Source organism: Synchiropus splendidus, chromosome 3 (genome assembly GCF_027744825.2).
Source record: "Synchiropus splendidus isolate RoL2022-P1 chromosome 3, RoL_Sspl_1.0, whole genome shotgun sequence".
NCBI lineage: Eukaryota > Metazoa > Chordata > Actinopteri > Syngnathiformes > Callionymidae > Synchiropus > Synchiropus splendidus.
In genome coordinates, this window is record NC_071336.1 from 5,881,950 (window position 1) to 5,899,313 (window position 17,364).

Consider the following 17,364-nt stretch of genomic DNA (forward strand, 5'->3'; position numbering starts at 1 on the left):
AAACAGATGAAGATGGTTCTTCCACACACCTGGTGATGCTCTTGTAATAATAATAATAAAAATAATAATCACAATGATCATAATAATATAATAATAACAACAACAATAATAATAATAATAACAATGATAATAATAATAACTTTTTATTTATAGAGAACTCTTTAGACTCAAGTCACAAAGTGCTTTACCTAAAAACAGGATTCAAATCAGGCATGGTAAATAGAAAGACAAACCAACAGTGAGGAACCGAGATAATAGTAGGGCAAGTGCACAGAGCTAAGTAAAACATGGCAGATCCAGTACATAGACAACGTCACATAAAAGCCAGTCTGTAAAAATGTGTTCTTAAAAGCGATTTAAAGGAAGGCACAAACTCAGCCAGTCTTATTTCCCCTGGCAGACTATTCAAAAGTCAAAGCGCTCTGACGGAAAAGGCTCTGTCAACCCTTTATTTCAGGCCTCAACTTTGGAACGACTGGACGGGACCTGCCCGAGGGCCTAAGACTGTGAGCTGGCTCATAGGTGGTCATGATTTCTAAGATGCAGCTGGGAGCTAGACCATGACAAGAAACATTGTAATATCGATTCTATAATGCACATAGATGATTTTGAAAGCAGGATTGTACAGTTTTTTTAAGTGTGGGTCAAATGATAAAGTGGAGTGAAAGATTTCAAGGTGTGTGTTGTTTGGCAGTTGCCCAAGTGTGGATAAGTGAAGGATGGAAGGGCTGGAAATTGGGTGGACTCTCAGGTTTTGGTCTGTTTCGTCGGAGGACATTTTGGGCCATCCAACTGGTCACGTCGTCGTAAAGCGCACAAGACCATTCTAGGTCCCCTTTAAGTTTAGAAATGGTTGCAAGGACGACGCACGAGAGACAGAAAATATGAAGATGGTGTCTCTGTCGTGTCGACGTTGTCCCGGACTGACTCCGTTTTACTGTTTTCTGAAGCGACTTCGAGCTCTTTCACTGGTTTATAGGTGTTCCAGTGGAACTCCCACAGCCCACCGCCTCCACCCCCGGGGAGCGGCCCCGCTGCACCTCCTACTCCCGCGCGACGAGCGAGACTTCCAGCTCGAGCTCAGTGGCCGCTGCGCCGGGGGATCACCGGGCCGCTCCGGGATCCCTTGATGTCTCCGAGCAGACCAATGACTCAGGGGGTTTACTTTATCCGGCCTGGAATTGTGTGGGACAGGACTGAACTTGTTGTAATAAGCGAAGGCGGTCCGAGGACGGTGACACTGACAGATATAACGTGACCGAAACTTCCCAACTGCACTCATTCACCATGGTCCACATCCTCCTGCTCCTTCTAGCGTGTGTGTTCAGCAGCCCGGCGGTGAGTTTGGCTCCGGTTCCTCCGGTCTTCGTGTTTCCCCGACCAACTCTTTGCTGATGTCTCTTTCAGTGGAGCTCAGAGTCTGGACCCGGTCCTGTCATCTCCACTGTGACCCACACAGACAGCGGGAAAGGTACGTCAGAGTGGTTTGGTCGTTTATGTTGGTGCAAATAAAATGACGTCTTGATAATTCATTTAGTTCATGCGCATCACTTTACGAGTTCATTCGTTATTCACGTCACAGTTCCTGCATCACTTGTAAAGACAGAAAATTTGAAGTGTAGACTGAAGGTCATCACTGAATTTAAATTGGTTGTCTGCCTCAAATCGTAGATGGAGATATGTACAATACGTTCTGTGTAAATACCTGACACAAAACCTCAAAGACAAGAACAAGTTCAACATATACTAGTTAAGACGGACTAGTCACCAGACCAGTCCAAAGTCATAGCTGCCAACGGAGACCATCAAACAAGCTTCTGTCAAAGGGCGAATTAACCCAGTCCAATTTAGAAAACACTTTGGATCCTGAATTGTTGGCGTCACAGGCAACATGTCCAAAATGGGTTGCATTCTGTGCACTTCTCAGTGCTTCTCAGGTTGAGGTTCTTTGTGGTATTGGTGTCTCAAATCTGAAGCAAATGAAACATGTTGGCAGTGATGTGTGTGCAGTATCTCCAAGTCTGGTTTAATAACCAATAAATAACTAGGGTAATGTAACTGCACATAACCAACCCAAATATTTCACATTTCTCTCTGTTATGTGTCTTTGTCATTATGAAGTAGCCTTCTGTCTTATACTTTTGACTGGTCTTAATCCTTGTATTTTTCTTTATCTTTTTGTTTCTCTTTGTTCTATAATATTTTGGTAACGAATTTACGTTAAAACGTATGACCTTTTCCCCCTTCTACTGTCTGTAGGCTTGCTGGCCCATCACAACAGTCTGACTATATAATGTAGCCCCTTGGTAGATGCAGATGTAGATGGAAATGCAGGCTAAATGTTTGATGTTGTGCTTGTGTTTATTGTGTTGGCAGTTTTTACAACAAAAGGGAAAGAGTGTAAATTTCCATTTCGCCAAGGTGGAAGGATTCATCATCATTGCATCAGTGAGCTCTTCCGCTCACCATGGTGAGTCCCTCTGAGCTTCCTCTGACTAGACCATGTCAGCGAAGGCATGCTGACTAAACACTTACTGCCGCGCCCACGCAGCCTGTTGAAGTGTAATGACATCATTAGGGCAGCAGACATGGATCGGCCGGCCGATTTATCAGCGCCATGATGGGCCTTCAGCATAATGATGTAGTCATTAACAGCTGGTCAAATCACAAATAAACGCCCTTTTTAACATCACAACAAAATAATGTACAATTATGTAAAAAAAAACCAAAACAAAACAAAACATGCCTTTCCCCGGAAAATCACAGTATTTGTTGTGATTCAGCACAAATGCCTTCCCGGCATGAGAGACATGATGGACATGTAGTCGTTCAAAGAGGAGCCGTCTGTCAGTTGTAAGGCAACATTACCCTAATAACAAGTGATGAGTGACGTTTACATTGATCTGTTCATTCCTCATTGAAAAAGGAATACAAGCTATTGAATATCAAGCACTTTGCCTTGCATATTGTTTATTTGTTATTTATTTTGCATTAAAAGTTGCAGTGTTTTCGACACAGAGTTCATAATTGTTATTTAGTAGGTTTGCGTAATTAATTGAAAAAAAAAAAGTGACTTGGGATATTCCAACAATTGGCACTCGTATCTGCAAAAAATGTTGCACCTCTAGACATCATAATCTGCTGGGATGACATTCCCTTCACTTTACATGTGTGTGAATTCATGTGTGCTAGCACAATGACAGCAGCTGAGAGTGCATTCTGTCCACGTGCTTCTCCACTGTGACTTGAAACTTAAAGAGCAACTAATCTAAAAAAAAAAAAAAAATTGAATGTATGCAGCTCTTTCATCTCTCATCTTGTCAATAAAACATATATAAAGAAAACAACTTTCCTGACTCTCTCACGTTTGAAATGTTGATCTCCTCCTCTCCATGATGCAGTAAGTCCCTCATCATGGTGATGCCCCATAAAGGAGTTATTCTAAAAAATATCTAAAAGAAATCTCTGTGAATGAGAGGTTACGGGAATCAAGCCCACTGTTACATCAGAGTGGGCTCCTCTCCGCCGCCATCGCAGCTCTGATGACCCCGCCCACCTCCGTATGACACCTAGCCAGATCAGAGATGCGTGATTCATTGCCATGATGAACGCTCGCCCGTAGGAGTGAGCGTTCATCATGATTTAGCCCGGAGGGTTCTGTCACAGGCAGACGTGGATGTGAGACCAATCTCTCGCCTGGGTCGGAGGATCATCTGTTACTAGCTGCTCTGCTCTGCAGCAGCAGTAGCTCGTATTAAGAGCTAATTATTTGGGCAACTTGCTAGACATGGCGTTTTTGACTCGAGAGCCTTTTATACTGCTACGTTTTGGCTTTCCAGTTGACAAAGGAATTCATATTCAAGACACTCTCTGGACAGAATTTCTAGCAGAAACATGAATGGACTGACGCACTTGTGTCCTCCTACACATCTGGTTGCCTCACTTTAATGACGCTGCATTGTTCAGTGATGTGCTCACAAGGCGCGTAAAAGAATGGTCGTGGCCTCCAGGTGTGAATGTGGAATGAACGAACTCCAGTGGCTTTGATAAGAAAATGTGGGGGCTGATCTGAATTATGCCTTGACGCCGCAGAAAGTTTCACTCAAGTGATTTAAACTGCGTGTGAAGACAGGGAGAAAAGTTCCAAGACAATTATTTTTTATTCTGGCCGGTCACATCGTTTCTGCTTTTTCGTTTTCTGTCAGCCCAATGGCCTCAAAGTTTGGGTGCTGAGACAAGAACAGGGTCACATGCTGCCAGGTGACCCAGATGCCCACACTCACAAAATCTATGTATCCAGTTTGAGCCCCCTGGAGCTCAGAAACCCTCGGAGGAATCTGGAAGAGGATCACACAACTGACGTGGGAATCTTGGCATGACCCTGAAACAAAGTACGAGAATGGGGGGTCAATGACTGGGCTACAGGAGTACGCTTAAATACATGTGGAAGAGGGTGTGGGATTGGAAACAGGTGGGGAACAAACAGGCTGGGCCAGGTGTGACAGAGGAGGAACACAGATGGAACTGAAACAGAGACAGGGAGAGGGGGATTGGTTCATCTGTCAGGTTGCCAACCACCCCAACCTTTTCAGTCCACCACACATCGGCATTGTGGGAGTAATCTGATCTGAAATGAAAGCAGGAACAACAGGAGCTTGAAGAAAAACTTGCGCAGAAAGGTCATCCCTCACTCGCTCAACTCTACTACACTGCATTTCATGTATCATTTTTCAACAACAAAACAATCCCACCAAACAGTTGGCAGCAAAATAATAAATTAATAAATAAAAAAAATCATATTTAAAACAATAATAAAAAGACACATTTATAAAAATGAAAAAGAACAAATTATAGTAATATGTGATCATAAGCATCTTAAAATCAAATACAAACTACAAAACCAGATGAATCCATTATAAATGAAAGGAGAAAGAAAGACACCATGTCACCAAGTCAACATGCTAAAAAAGTCTGTTTCATGGTTACAGTTTTAAGGCAAAAGATTAGAGTAGATCCAATAACACATCAGTGGTCTATTGAAGGTCCAGCCAGCAAACAACACTGGTTCATCATTTTCTGTTTCATTCTTGGCAGAAGACAGTTTTATGGATAGCCTCTAAGTAAATACAGTTTCGGGTACATGAGGTGAATTAAGGCGTATAACAAAATGTTTTCATCTCCTCACGTTCCCAGACACATTTAAATAGAGTCCCTCAGTGTTCATTACATTTATAGCATAGATGTTGAATATTTGCGTTTAGTTTATTTGATTCATTTTCACAGGTGGAAGTCAATTTTTTGAGTTTGAGCTCAGACAGATGGTTTGCCAGTCATCCTTGGTGATATCTTGAAGATCTAATGTATAATTTTGTCAGAATTGTCAGGGCTTTTTTCCATCCGGATTTTGTACAGTTGACTTATTCTCCCTTTACTGAGCAAAGTTTCTGAGATTGAAAAAGCAAGTTGTTGCACAGATATTTTTGGTTGGTGGGCATTACATTTCTGATCCTTTGCTGAGTGGGGACTGGTACAACTCAGTCAACCTCCTACAATGTTGCAGCTATAGAAACCAAACTATACCAAACACAACATTACTAGGCGTGGTATTGCAGAGAGACCAGGTCCAGATACGTCCGCCCTGAAAATACACTATAAGTGCATTATTTTCTCCATAAGAAGCGATACAATGGCCGAATCAAGGAAATAAGAGCAGACGGAAGTTTTGTATCAGACGTGCATTGGACACGTTTGATATTTGAATGCCTTTGTTATCATGAAAAAAAAAATAGTGGAAGATTGATGTGTGAGATTCCCTAATGACTCAACACTCAACCACAGATTTTTGGATTAAGATTTTTTTGTTTAATAAACATGCAACAACCTGCAGATGGATTATTTTTAATGCGACTTAATTCTACATAATGACTAGATAATGATGATAGTAAAAAAGGAGGATTTTTTCATGTAAGTGGCAAAGAGCCTGAATGAAAAGATAAACCTCACAATATAACACAAAGTTATTTTGTACAATACATCACATGTACCAGAAATTATTACAGAAATACGTTTTCTCTACAATGACGGTTTCCTGCAGTTCTATGGTGTAATATAGAGACGTTGGGAAAGTGGGGAAGTTTTGTGTCCTGTGCTGAAGCCAAAGACACATGTTGACGCATGAGGCGTTCAGATGAAGCACATGTCCCACCTTCTGCGGCATATCCTGACGCCGTGGTTTAATAATAAAGAAGGACAGAGGTCAGGGTCAGGATTTGCCATGGGTCGGGCTCCTTTCACTCCATTTACTCCAATGTGTCACTTGTTATAGCAAGCGCTCGTGACTTTGACGGCGCTGTTAATGATGGGGAGAGCCACGTGGAAACGCCTACGTGTCAACAAAAGGCTGCCTTTGGCATCAGCATAGGAACTCAAGTCCACTTTCCCAAGGTCAATATATTGTTATTGTTTGCTTTTTAAAATCATCTCATTGATGCACTTCTCAATATGATGAGGTTCCATGGGAACATTGTGATCCTTGTATTTAATTGTCTCTGGTTGCATGACTCAAAAAGACGCATAGTGTTGAAACTGTGCAGAAATACTTAGAATACTCCTCTACCACAGTACTTCTGCGATCCATTTGTGAACAAACCATTGCATGTAACCTGGCCACTCATTCCAGCAACAATTACACTTGTTTGTGCCTGTGTTTTGTTAAATACACCTGTTTGGTTTATTCTGAAAGTTTTGTTCACCTGGTGCTGCAGGTGTTGACATGTGATCTCTCAGTGATTTGATTCGTCAGATGAGACAGATGTTCAGACGAGGGTGGTCCGTGTGAACGCAGCAGTGGTTGCAACGCCTGACATGGCTCACAGTGAAGAACTTTAGAACATGAAAGATGTTCTCGCAAAAGTGTTAGGTTAAGTTGTGCTTCTCCTTTGCAGGTGCTCGCTCACTTCTAACTTCGACCGCGACAGGATGGGAGGATACTGCGCATCAAACGGTCAGACCACTCATCCTTTAGTTTGAGTCCTCCTGCAGCTTCAGTTTGTAAACTTGCATTTGTCTTATGTGGTTTAGCCTCTGTCCACATGGCTCGCAAAGTCATCGACCTGTGTCAAGGGAGTCCTTGTCTTAATGGAGGAAGCTGCACCAGCTACCCAGACTCTCAGACCTTTGCATGCCAGTGTCCAGATGGCTTCTCAGGCACGCTGTGTGACCGGAGTGAGTATCAGTGGTTGCATAGAGTCTGTCTCTCTGAAGGAGAAAGTTTAACGTAGACAGTGAGGAAAATTAGACTTGTAAATGTACGCTTTTTCAATCTAATGTCTATCCCATGTACAGTATAACCTTTGCGGCAATGTGTCTGCGTGAATATGCTCTCTTACTGTCAAACCATTCTCCTCTTTAACCTCACTTGAATTACCATTTGTGTGTAATCCATTTATAAGTATAACCGTCAAAAAGCTTTATTTATATAGCACCGTTTTTAACACTGCTCAATAAGTGCAAAACTGGGATTTAGATAGAAATATGCAGAGAACAGTGTGTGTACATTTGCGCATATGTAAACATGCCCAGGGACGTGAATGTGGTCGGCTAATGTCTCCGCGAAGTAGAAGTTCAGATAATGTAAGTGCAAGAAAATAAAAATGATTTTATCAGCGTTTTGGAAGTGCATGCTGTGTTTTGGATCTCCACTGGCAGAGTTAAGGAGCACTGAGAGAAAAGGTTCTTGTCACATGATTCCATGTGCTGCCGTCTCTTAGAACCAGTTAGAAGTCTTCCTAGTGAGTTCTGAACCAGCTGGAGGCGTGAGAGAGATTTCTTGTTGATGCCAGTGAGGAGAGAGTTTCAGGAGGAAGAATATGAAGCTTCAAGTTTTTCAAGATCGTCATATTTGAATGTGACAGTCAAATAGCATGCTGAGATTTTTGTTATAGAAATTTTAATAAGTTTTAATATCTCTGTTTCTGACTAGTTCATATGAAGGACACTTTTCACCATTGGTGACACCATCAAGTTGGGCTAGGACAGCAGCCATTCCTTCAGAGTTCTTTGTGGGTAATATATCTGTGTGTCATCCACATAGCAGTGGAAAGTTGTGTGGTAATGCTGGATCACCTGTCCAAGAGGTAGCATGTACATTGAAAATGAAATGGGACTTAAAATAGAGCCTTGTGACACACCACAGGTAACACTCTGGTGACTGAAGATGTCTGGTCAAAGAGATAGGACAGGTACCAGCTAAGAGCAGTCTCTTTGATTCCCACCCAGGAACGAAGGCGATCCAGTAAAATATTGTGATCTCAGCTGTGTTGAGGTCTAACAGAATTAAAATATAGATTTCACCTTTATCTGCTGCAAAGCGGAGGTCACTGGTTACTTGTAGAATAGCTGTCTCCGTGTTTTGTCCTGATCTAAAACCAGACTGGAATTTTTCAAAAGGGGAGTTTTGAAGCATAAATTCCAAAATTTGGGAAGTCACTATGGACTGGCCACCTGTCCAGAGTGTATTCCTGCCACTCGCCCAATGACTGCTGGGATAGGCTCAGGCACTCCCCGCGAACCTGAACAGGACTAAGTGACCATGTATGTATGACTATTTTGACCTTAGCCATAAAAAGAATTTTAGAGGTTAGTTTTGAAGTAATTCAGGTTACTAAGCGTCTCGACTGTGCTTCTTTAAGGGTGGTTGGATTGTTGTGTGTATGAAGGCTGTTGAAAGTTTACCCTCAGCAAGAGACTTATTAACAATGAGCTTAATTGATTGTATGTTTGGAATATCAGGTGACAGCGGAACCCGTTTGAACTTAAGAAGTAACTTTACAGGTTATGAGTGTTATTTTTTTTCCACACTCACCAAAGTAAAAAAAAGAAAATAAATGTTTTAAGTTACATTCGTCTTCATCAACAGATCTCAGAGGTCTTATTTCAAATGTGTCCAGATCTCACCTTTCACCTTGTTCTTTGTTGTGTCGGCTTTTCAGAGAGGTGCTATGAAACCATGCACCTGCGCCATTATGACACCGGAGAGTCATGGGGACGGATAAACCTGCGTAATGTGGAACATTGCACGTGCAAGGCCGGAGATATCAGGTGTGACCGAGCGCGCTACACAAGTAAGGACAACTTTCCCTGCTGCTGCTCTGGTCAGACAGATGAAACAGTCAAACCCAAACAACCCGTGCTTTTATGGTAACAATGGGATTGAGTTGTGTTTAATTCTTTACACCTGCAATCTGAGGAGGGAGGCCGGTGCTTGACCTCAGACGACTCCCACGATGAGCTCTGGTGAGCGCCCTTCCTATTCTTTGATCGCAGCTCCATAGTTACTGAAACAAGATTGTAATGGAAGATTCTATGACTCAGCGTGACTAAGGATGGTGTTTTAAGACACGCCCCACTGGACCATTAGGAGGTTTCACCTCAGTGAAGGGGGGGGGCGTTCAGGGATGTGTGGCAGGATCCCACGCATGACAGACTTGAAAGTACTTCATGCTCCTTCAATTGAAATGTTATTTTGCCATGTGGGTACGGGCAAGTCTCACAGTTATAACCGCTGCAAGACTTTGGTGTAGAGATAAGCCCACAAGGATGAAGGTGCACTTCATCCATTCTGGCAGCAGGTTCAAACTGTCACCGGAGGAGAACATTATTATTATTATTGTACACTGGTGGAAAACTGTATATCTGAACACCACACAAAAAATAGTGACCTGAGTGAAAATGTAGTAGATAGTCATTTTGATATTCACATGACCCCCCTTGACCGCATGATTATATTATATTATATTATCTGGTGTTTCTCCTTTCGTTCATCTAATTTCCCTTCAGTCATCAGCATATCAGAACAGCCCCAACTGATCATTTGGAGGAAGAAATCTTGCAGCCAGCGGATGATTGTATAGTCAGTAAGTGCAGATAGATGTCAGTCAGTCCTTCAGGCACATCTGTACTCTCTGCTGCATGCAGGTGTGTTTTCAGGGCCGGTGCGCTGCAACACACCCTCCATAAGCAGCGACATCCACCTTACACCACGGTGTTAAACACAATTCAATTTAGATTAGGAATTGTTAATGCTTTTAATTGTGGTAAATGACTATGAAAAATAGTCGTTTTTTCAAAATAGTTCACTGAAAGTTTGGTCACTCATGACCTTCAAATGTGATATTATGAACCTTATGATTATTTTCTCAAAATGTTTATCTTAGAACTGTGTAGACATTTGACTTTTCATTGTCTCATGAATTTCATTGTTTAACTACTACATACTTCAAAAGAGCTGAACATGCAGTTTCCCTTAACCATGTTGGAGTCAACAAGCAGTTTTCCACAGCTGTTCATTCGTCACTATTGTTTCTCTGCTTTGATTGTGACATGTCTTGTCCTGATGTGCTCCAGAGTGCAGATCAAACCCATGTCAGAATGGAGGATTGTGTCGACTGATCACAAGCACCAGTACGGAAGTGTGCTACTGCAGACAAGGCTACAGTGGTCCGCACTGCAGTCTTGGTGAGGGAGCCCTTGTGTATTAATGTGTAATAATCAGTGTTGTAGTTTCAATTCAGGTAAGAACTTTGCTGCCCGGAGGCTAGATCAGTTCCACAGAGCTCAAATTTGCTTCCATTCAATAATGGAGACACATTATGACTGCACTTTAGATTGGGGAACACGCTTTAACAATGACTTGCTCATCTACAGTCAATGATAAGTTATGTTTTTGAAATGATTTATTACAGGGTAATATGCTGCTAATAACTGTATAAACAAGTTGTTTATTCAAGTTTTATGTTTTACTGATTTAAGTTTTACTTAAAAAAATAAAATGAAAAAAAGTGTTAGATTTAGCTTTAAAATTATATCAACTGAATGTAAATCAACTGCATTTTATTCATAATGTTAGCCTTCTCTTGCAGATTGCCAGTTTGCGTGAGGACCCATGCATACGTCATCACCGGTTGGATACTCATTTAGCTGTGATCGCTGATGCAGTTTTGTGTTCCAGTTCCAGACACGGAGTGCTACTACAACCGGGGCAGAAATTACAGAGGGGTGGTGAGCACCACACAGTCTGGCGCGAAGTGTCTGCCCTGGAACTCAGAAATGCTGTATGATGAGCTGCACTTGGGCACTGTTCCAGCAGCCCCCCTCAGAGGCCTCGGGGATCACGCCTACTGCAGGTGTGTCTTACACATTCGAGTTCTGATCTCAACAATATGAACAACAGCCATACATTTTCCCTGACAAACAACCTATAGCCATTTCAAGACAATGACAATGTGATCATAAAGCATATCCTTCTTTATAGGTGTGGTGTAATGTCACTGATGTCCTTGTCCTGACTGTTCAGCTATTGCTCAAGATTGCACTTTAGGAGAACATTTTCTGAAAGTAGAGGAGATGATGATGGCCTGGATTCTGCCTGACATTATGAAATAAAGCTGCAGATTCTCATTTTATAACAGATCTGGACATAACTGGAACACTTGAACAGTTATTAATTTACTTGTTGCGTAACTGACCTACGAGCACACTTCCATTCCGGCCTTTCATTAAACCAAATTCACATCCATTAGTTTATAGTCAACTATTTGATCTGTTGTTTTACTCCTACGTCTGTTACTTGATAGTCAACAATCCATACATTTCTCCTTCAGACCTCTCATGGAAACCCTCTTCTAGCTGGGGGTCTTCATTGAGCTTTTCATGTGTCATTTAGTGCAGATTTAATTTCCTGGATAGCACCTCCATGAGTGATTTTTCTGAGGAATCCTCCTTGTATGTCTTCTCTCCGACTCCCAAAGCTGTTGCTATGGCGACTGTGCTTGTTAGCAGATTGCTTATTTATAGACAAGATATTCTGTTATAAATAGATCTGACAAACTTTGGCGCTTCAACACTCTAAACATTAACATTCGGAAGTGGGAGTAAAAATCAACTGACCACGTTTCCGAACAGCACCAATGAGGACAAAAATACGCCTCTCTTGCAAATCTATTCCTCTGACTAATGTGATCAGTTGAAAACAATGATGTCATCCTCACGTGGCTCTGTGTGTACAGGAATCCAGATGGAGACAATATGCCATGGTGTTACACGCTGAGTGACGGCGCCATCTCCTGGGAGTATTGTGACATTCCCCCTTGTATCGTAGGTGCGCGCATTATTTTCCTCTTTTTGCTTTACCTGCTTATTCTACAATTGTTCGAGTGTTCAGACTGCTTTCAAACAAAAAAATACTCTTCATGAAATGGCTTGTTTTTTTTCCGGTCAATCTGCGCTTCAGATGATTTTGTACACATGTAAGATAACGTGCAAAAAAACAAACAAACATTGCAATATCTCTTTTGTTTCTGGATCACAGCATTTAGAATCAAAATTCGTCTCGAGTGTTTGAATCAGACCATCATATTTCTACGACTGATTCATCATTGGGGTGGTGATTAAATATCACGTCTTTGGACATCTGGACTGTAAAACTGTTATTCAGGGATCAGATCTTTTAATAACAAGGACTAGAGGAGGCTGGAATGTGTTGAGAGAAACTTGGCGCAGTTGTCCGTGCAGTGATGCCAGCGGTATGCACGGACTCTACGAGCCGCCAGCGTCTGTAGCAGATGTTTGTGGCTCTCTCACTGTCACTCTCCAGACAAGACTTTTTTCTCCATGCAGGAAGCTGTCAGCCCGTGAGGCGAGATTCATATTCAGATGAGGTTTCATTAGTAGATTGCTGTTAACAGGTGTGGCAATTGAGAGATATTTTTTATTCTTTATTTTTTTGTCACAGCTGAGCGTTGACCTTGTCCGCTTTTCTCTTATGGGACTGCTTTTGCTACCGTTCCCTGCATCCTAAGAAAACTCACATTCATTTTGGCAACTGGTACATACACAATTAAGAATCATGGCATGTTCATAATATTCAACGCTGGAATAGGGGGCTAGACGCACTGGTCTAAAAGGCCGGTGGCACTGTTGAGTGGCGTTGGATGCTGTCTAGGCTGTAGGTCATCTTGGAGAGTGTTTACACTCCCACTCTGTAATGTGCTAGACACTCACCAGAGCACGTGCAGGGGCAGATTCATTCCTCCATGCTGCACCACAGGAACTGACTTCTGTAGTCTGCAGTCATAGACAGAGCCTCGCTGTGTGTCCATGCATGATGAACACACAGCTGAGATGGAGCGCATTTCCTCGATCATACCCTCCAGTTTAGTGTTGTGTTTATAATTTGCAGACATTAGTTTATCACTTTTTATGTTCACATTTAAATTCCGTTTGCTTATTTTTGTTTTTTTACGTTTAAGTTGAAGGAATAAAACAAATCAGATTCACCCTGCCGGGCGGTTCTAATAGGCAGCCTGCTGAACTTACAAAGATGTATTTGAGCCTGCCACTTATCCTCTTTGTTTTTTGTCTGCAGCCTCATCTAGAAGAGTGAGCATCAACGTCATTCCCGGAGCGTATAAACCAGTCCAAAAGCCTGTGTGTGGGACGGTGCACAAGAAGCGCTTGGCTGTGTCCCGAGGGAGAATCTTGGGGGGAAGCTCGGCGCTGCCCGGCACTCACCCGTGGATGGCAGCCATTTACACCAGGGATTTGTTTTCTTGTGCTGGAACTCTGATTGCCTCCTGCTGGGTTGTTTCAGCTGCACATTGCTTCTTTGACAAGTAGGTAGAAATTACAGAACATAAAGGGGTGGTGGTATAATTCCTGCATCAGGTGGTGTATTACAGTAAAATCAGCTCCACCAGCATCAGCAAGCACCAGAAGTTGGAACCATCAGAAGTGACTCTTTAAAATCACATTTAAGCATAATTGGCATATTTCGGTATAAATATTATTTCGGGTGTTTTGGCTCTATGCTCCTAATACTTTGGTGGAGGTCACCCCCCACAAGGCTTGAAAGTCTTTGACCCCCAGCATCACAACGTTATGGATTGTCTATATTTAGCTGTCCAGTTCGGGGAAAACCTAAAAAAAGTCTCACGCTCCTCGTCAGTTTACATGCAAACAAGCATTAGTCCTCTTGTGATGTCAACAGCTAAGAATCTGTTCTCATTGTTCACGTTCCCTGTTCAACCTGCTCCGGTCGCCGTTAAGCCAGATTCTTCACCCAAATGTGAACTTTTTATTTATTGGCACTTTTTCTACTCAACAAAGATTTGTTGTGGTAAAAGAATCAATAATCCCCCCAACACAATAAGGTTTTTTTTTGCAAAGATTAATGACCTTATTTTTTCAACATTTATTGTTCGCATTGTCAATAATAATTCTATTATCATTAATATATGTCAGACTCCATATGAAGCTGGAGACTTTATTGTACATATTGCATGTACAATAGAGTCTTAATAATGTTCATTCCCAAAATTTGAACATAATGTTCTATGCTTTGTTGTGGAGTCACGAGGAGTCGTATGTGCTTGCTTTCCTTCCTTTTTTCTTGCGGAAATGGCTCTACTGTTGTATCTCTACAAGATCATGCGTGCCGTGACCCTAGATGTGGCTAGTTGATCCACATTTTACAAGTACATACTATGGCAGTGACAGACAAAAATGTATATGGCAGATATGTGTATGGGTGTATATGTGTATATGTTTATTAGGATCCCATTGCATTCTGGACAAAATGTTCATGATTGTTTTGTGTATACATAATTACATATTACACGTCACTCCCTTGTTTCCCCCCACAGCCCCTTTCCCAGTCAACTGCGTGTAGTTTTGGGCCAGCAGAACTTAAACGTCACCAATTCCAACAGCAGAACGTTCAGGGTGGCTAAATACATCTTCCACAAGCGGTTTGTCGTCTTTGATGCATCACACCACGATATAGGTAATCATCTTTCACACACAGGCAAGCTTGTTATTTCATTCACGTGATTCACCTGAGCTGGATCATGGAGTGTTTGCGTGCGTGTGCAGCTGTGCATCACTCAGCAACTGTGTGTCACGACTCAGAGTGGCTGTTTAAACAATGTGGGAGTCTTCAAGTCTGCCATTTGGAGAAGAGGGTGGTAGAACTGTCACCTCACACTGTGTTTTCTTTTGGCACCTCAGTGATTTGAAGCACTAAGTTTGAGAGATTGTCCAATTCAGCCCAAATACAGGTCAAAGTGTGTCATTTATCATGACTGTGCAATTCTGTGTGCCAGTCCTGATCAAGCTGGAGAAGCAGGACGGCCGCTGTGTGAAGAAGACCCCCTTTATCAGGCCCATTTGTCTCCCGGACAAAAGCACAGTGTTTCCTGATGGCTACTGCTGCACCATCAGTGGCTGGGGATCTATGGACGAGAGTGAGTCCTCATATTTCTTTGAGGGGTTCAAAATCAAACCCTGTCACTTAAGATCTCTGTGTGGGGTCATCCTGACAGAGAGGAAGAGTTACACCACCCTGCAGGAGGCTGGAGTCCGACTGATTTCACACGACACCTGCAGGAAACCAGAGGTCTATGGACATCATGTGACCGAGGGGATGATCTGCGCTGGACTGAACGGCTGTGCTGACGCGTGTCAAGTACGTGTTCTGATGTGTGCTTTTGAATGTTGGTCTGGTCGCATGGTTACGTGTGAGCAGTATGATCATAATTCTGGTGTCACTGCACAATATACTGTGCTAACCTGAGGAACATGTGACTCACTGCTGTTTGCACCGCAGTGATTCTCGACCAATCTGCGGCTTGAAAGAACTGGTATAATTTGGGAATGAAAGTAGATCAAAGTGGCTATTCTTATTCAAGCTAAGTAGGTGGATCACTGCCTGTCAACATGTTTCCAGTAGTTGTCCTTGCGTGGACGCAGACCCAATAATGGTAGGATACTTCATTGTTAAATCATAAAGTTGAAACGCAGTTTCATGGTCCACTGGTGAGATATTCTGTAGAAGCCCACGAACAGGTCTTTTCCTGTGCCATCATCATACGCTCACATCGAGTGTGTGGTGAATAAATGAGTTGAGGGATTCTGTCTTTAGTTCTCTCCACAATGATTCAGCACCGGTGACACCATGAGTTGGCAGCCATACTTTTCCATGTCAGGTCTGTCATCCTTCCTTTTTGAACTCATATCAACAGACCAGTGGCTCTTCCTTCTCTTTTATCAAGAAAAAAACACACTATAATTTTGAAGATCGACTCGTGATGTGCTCCTCCTTGATCTGATTCAGCGGAGCACGGAGCCATGTCCTGTGTATATTAAAAGCATGAGCAATCATTGACCATGCAGAGCTTGATGACTGGATCTTTTTGTTTTGGTCAACTTTTGAACATTTTTTTTTTATTGTGCAGTCGTAGTTTTTCAAATCAGATAGAAATCCTAGATGGAATAGATGTGAACTGGAGAGGTGAGGCGAGGGAAGGGAGACTGGGAACACTGGTTTGGCGAGCACGGGGGATAAAAGTGAACCATCTACTTTGATAATTACTCAGCTTATGAGCAGATATTTTTGGACTGGAGCCTTCATGAAAGGAAGGTAGCAGCCAGGGCTTTGATGTCCCTCTGATCATATTTGATGGAGGTCCAATGGCAGCTAAACAGACGGTAAAGAAAAGCTTCTTCACAACAGGGTTGATAACAAACAAGGGAGAGAGCTGAATGATAATCCGACTCTTGCCTTAGAACGACATGTGTCGGACAATCCTTCAGTCCAGCAATGACTTGTCCTTATGAGGAGTGTTCTAAGAAGCCAATCACACAGACACCCAGGATGACTCTCGCAGTGAAGGGACACTGCTGCTCTTTAACAACATTAATGGGCATTCCCGTCTGAAATTATGTATTCAAGCTACTTCCTCTTGGACTACATGGCTCTCTTACCGTCTGACTCACAGCGTGCGTGGGATTAAACTGCTCAAATATTTACGTGAGGACATCTGAGTTGATGCCGTGTCTTTCCCTCCTCAGGGCGACTCGGGGGGCCCTCTTGCCTGTGCTAGGAATGATGTCAGTTTCCTGTATGGGATCGTCAGCTGGGGAGAAGGCTGCGGCCACTCTGGGAAACCTGGTGTTTACACCAAAGTGACACACTACATTGACTGGATCAATTCAGTCATCAAACGCAAGCCTCAAAAGACTCGATGACCTAAATGTTTGTTTGTTTGATTCACAGATTGTTTGGGATTTTGTATGTGCTGCACATAAATACTGTTCTCACTGTGAAACCTGCAGGTATTGAATAAAAATAAACCTGTGTAATTCTCCCAGTCAAACGCCAGGATCCTCAAGCCAGCAGGTGGCGGTGTGCCTCGTACCAACTGAAAATGATGGCCGTGGAGTAACATGTCTGATGAACTTCTTCAGCTTAAGGGCATTTTATTTGATTTGTTTACTTTGTGACACGTTATTTTCTGCTAAACGCTCTGG

The 17,364-nt window shown here is 42.5% G+C and overlaps 1 protein-coding gene across 3 annotated transcripts; it reads left to right on the plus strand.

Annotated features, from left to right (window-relative positions):
- Positions 1-338: 338 nt before the first annotated feature.
- Positions 339-17,246, plus strand: LOC128755849 (hepatocyte growth factor activator). 3 transcript variants are annotated; one of them, XM_053859906.1, is made up of 16 exons: positions 339-522; positions 980-1,338; positions 1,408-1,471; positions 2,377-2,470; positions 6,945-7,003; positions 7,081-7,224; positions 8,991-9,099; positions 9,838-9,914; positions 10,405-10,515; positions 11,009-11,183; positions 12,066-12,157; positions 13,424-13,670; positions 14,700-14,839; positions 15,159-15,299; positions 15,378-15,520; positions 16,906-17,246. In XM_053859906.1, exons 2-16 carry the CDS (start codon positions 1,288-1,290, stop codon positions 17,080-17,082), a joined length of 1,824 nt encoding a protein of 607 aa, XP_053715881.1. In that variant the 5' UTR covers positions 339-522; positions 980-1,287; the 3' UTR covers positions 17,083-17,246. The 3 variants fall into 3 exon arrangements, with proteins under 3 accessions (XP_053715881.1, XP_053715880.1, XP_053715882.1); XM_053859905.1 differs by having other exon boundaries at positions 339-1,338; XM_053859907.1 differs by lacking the exon at positions 9,838-9,914 and having other exon boundaries at positions 339-1,338; positions 8,991-9,122.
- The last annotated feature ends 118 nt before the right edge of the window (positions 17,247-17,364 follow it).

Coding starts and splice junctions, on each gene's coding strand:
- LOC128755849 (XM_053859905.1), top strand. CDS start 1,288: ATGGTCCACATCCTCCTGCTCCTTCTAGCGTGTGTGTTCAGCAGCCCG. Junction 10,516..11,008: donor TGGTCCGCACTGCAGTCTTG/GTGAGGGAGCCC, acceptor TTTGTGTTCCAG/TTCCAGACACGGAGTGCTAC. Junction 13,671..14,699: donor GCACATTGCTTCTTTGACAA/GTAGGTAGAAAT, acceptor TTCCCCCCACAG/CCCCTTTCCCAGTCAACTGC.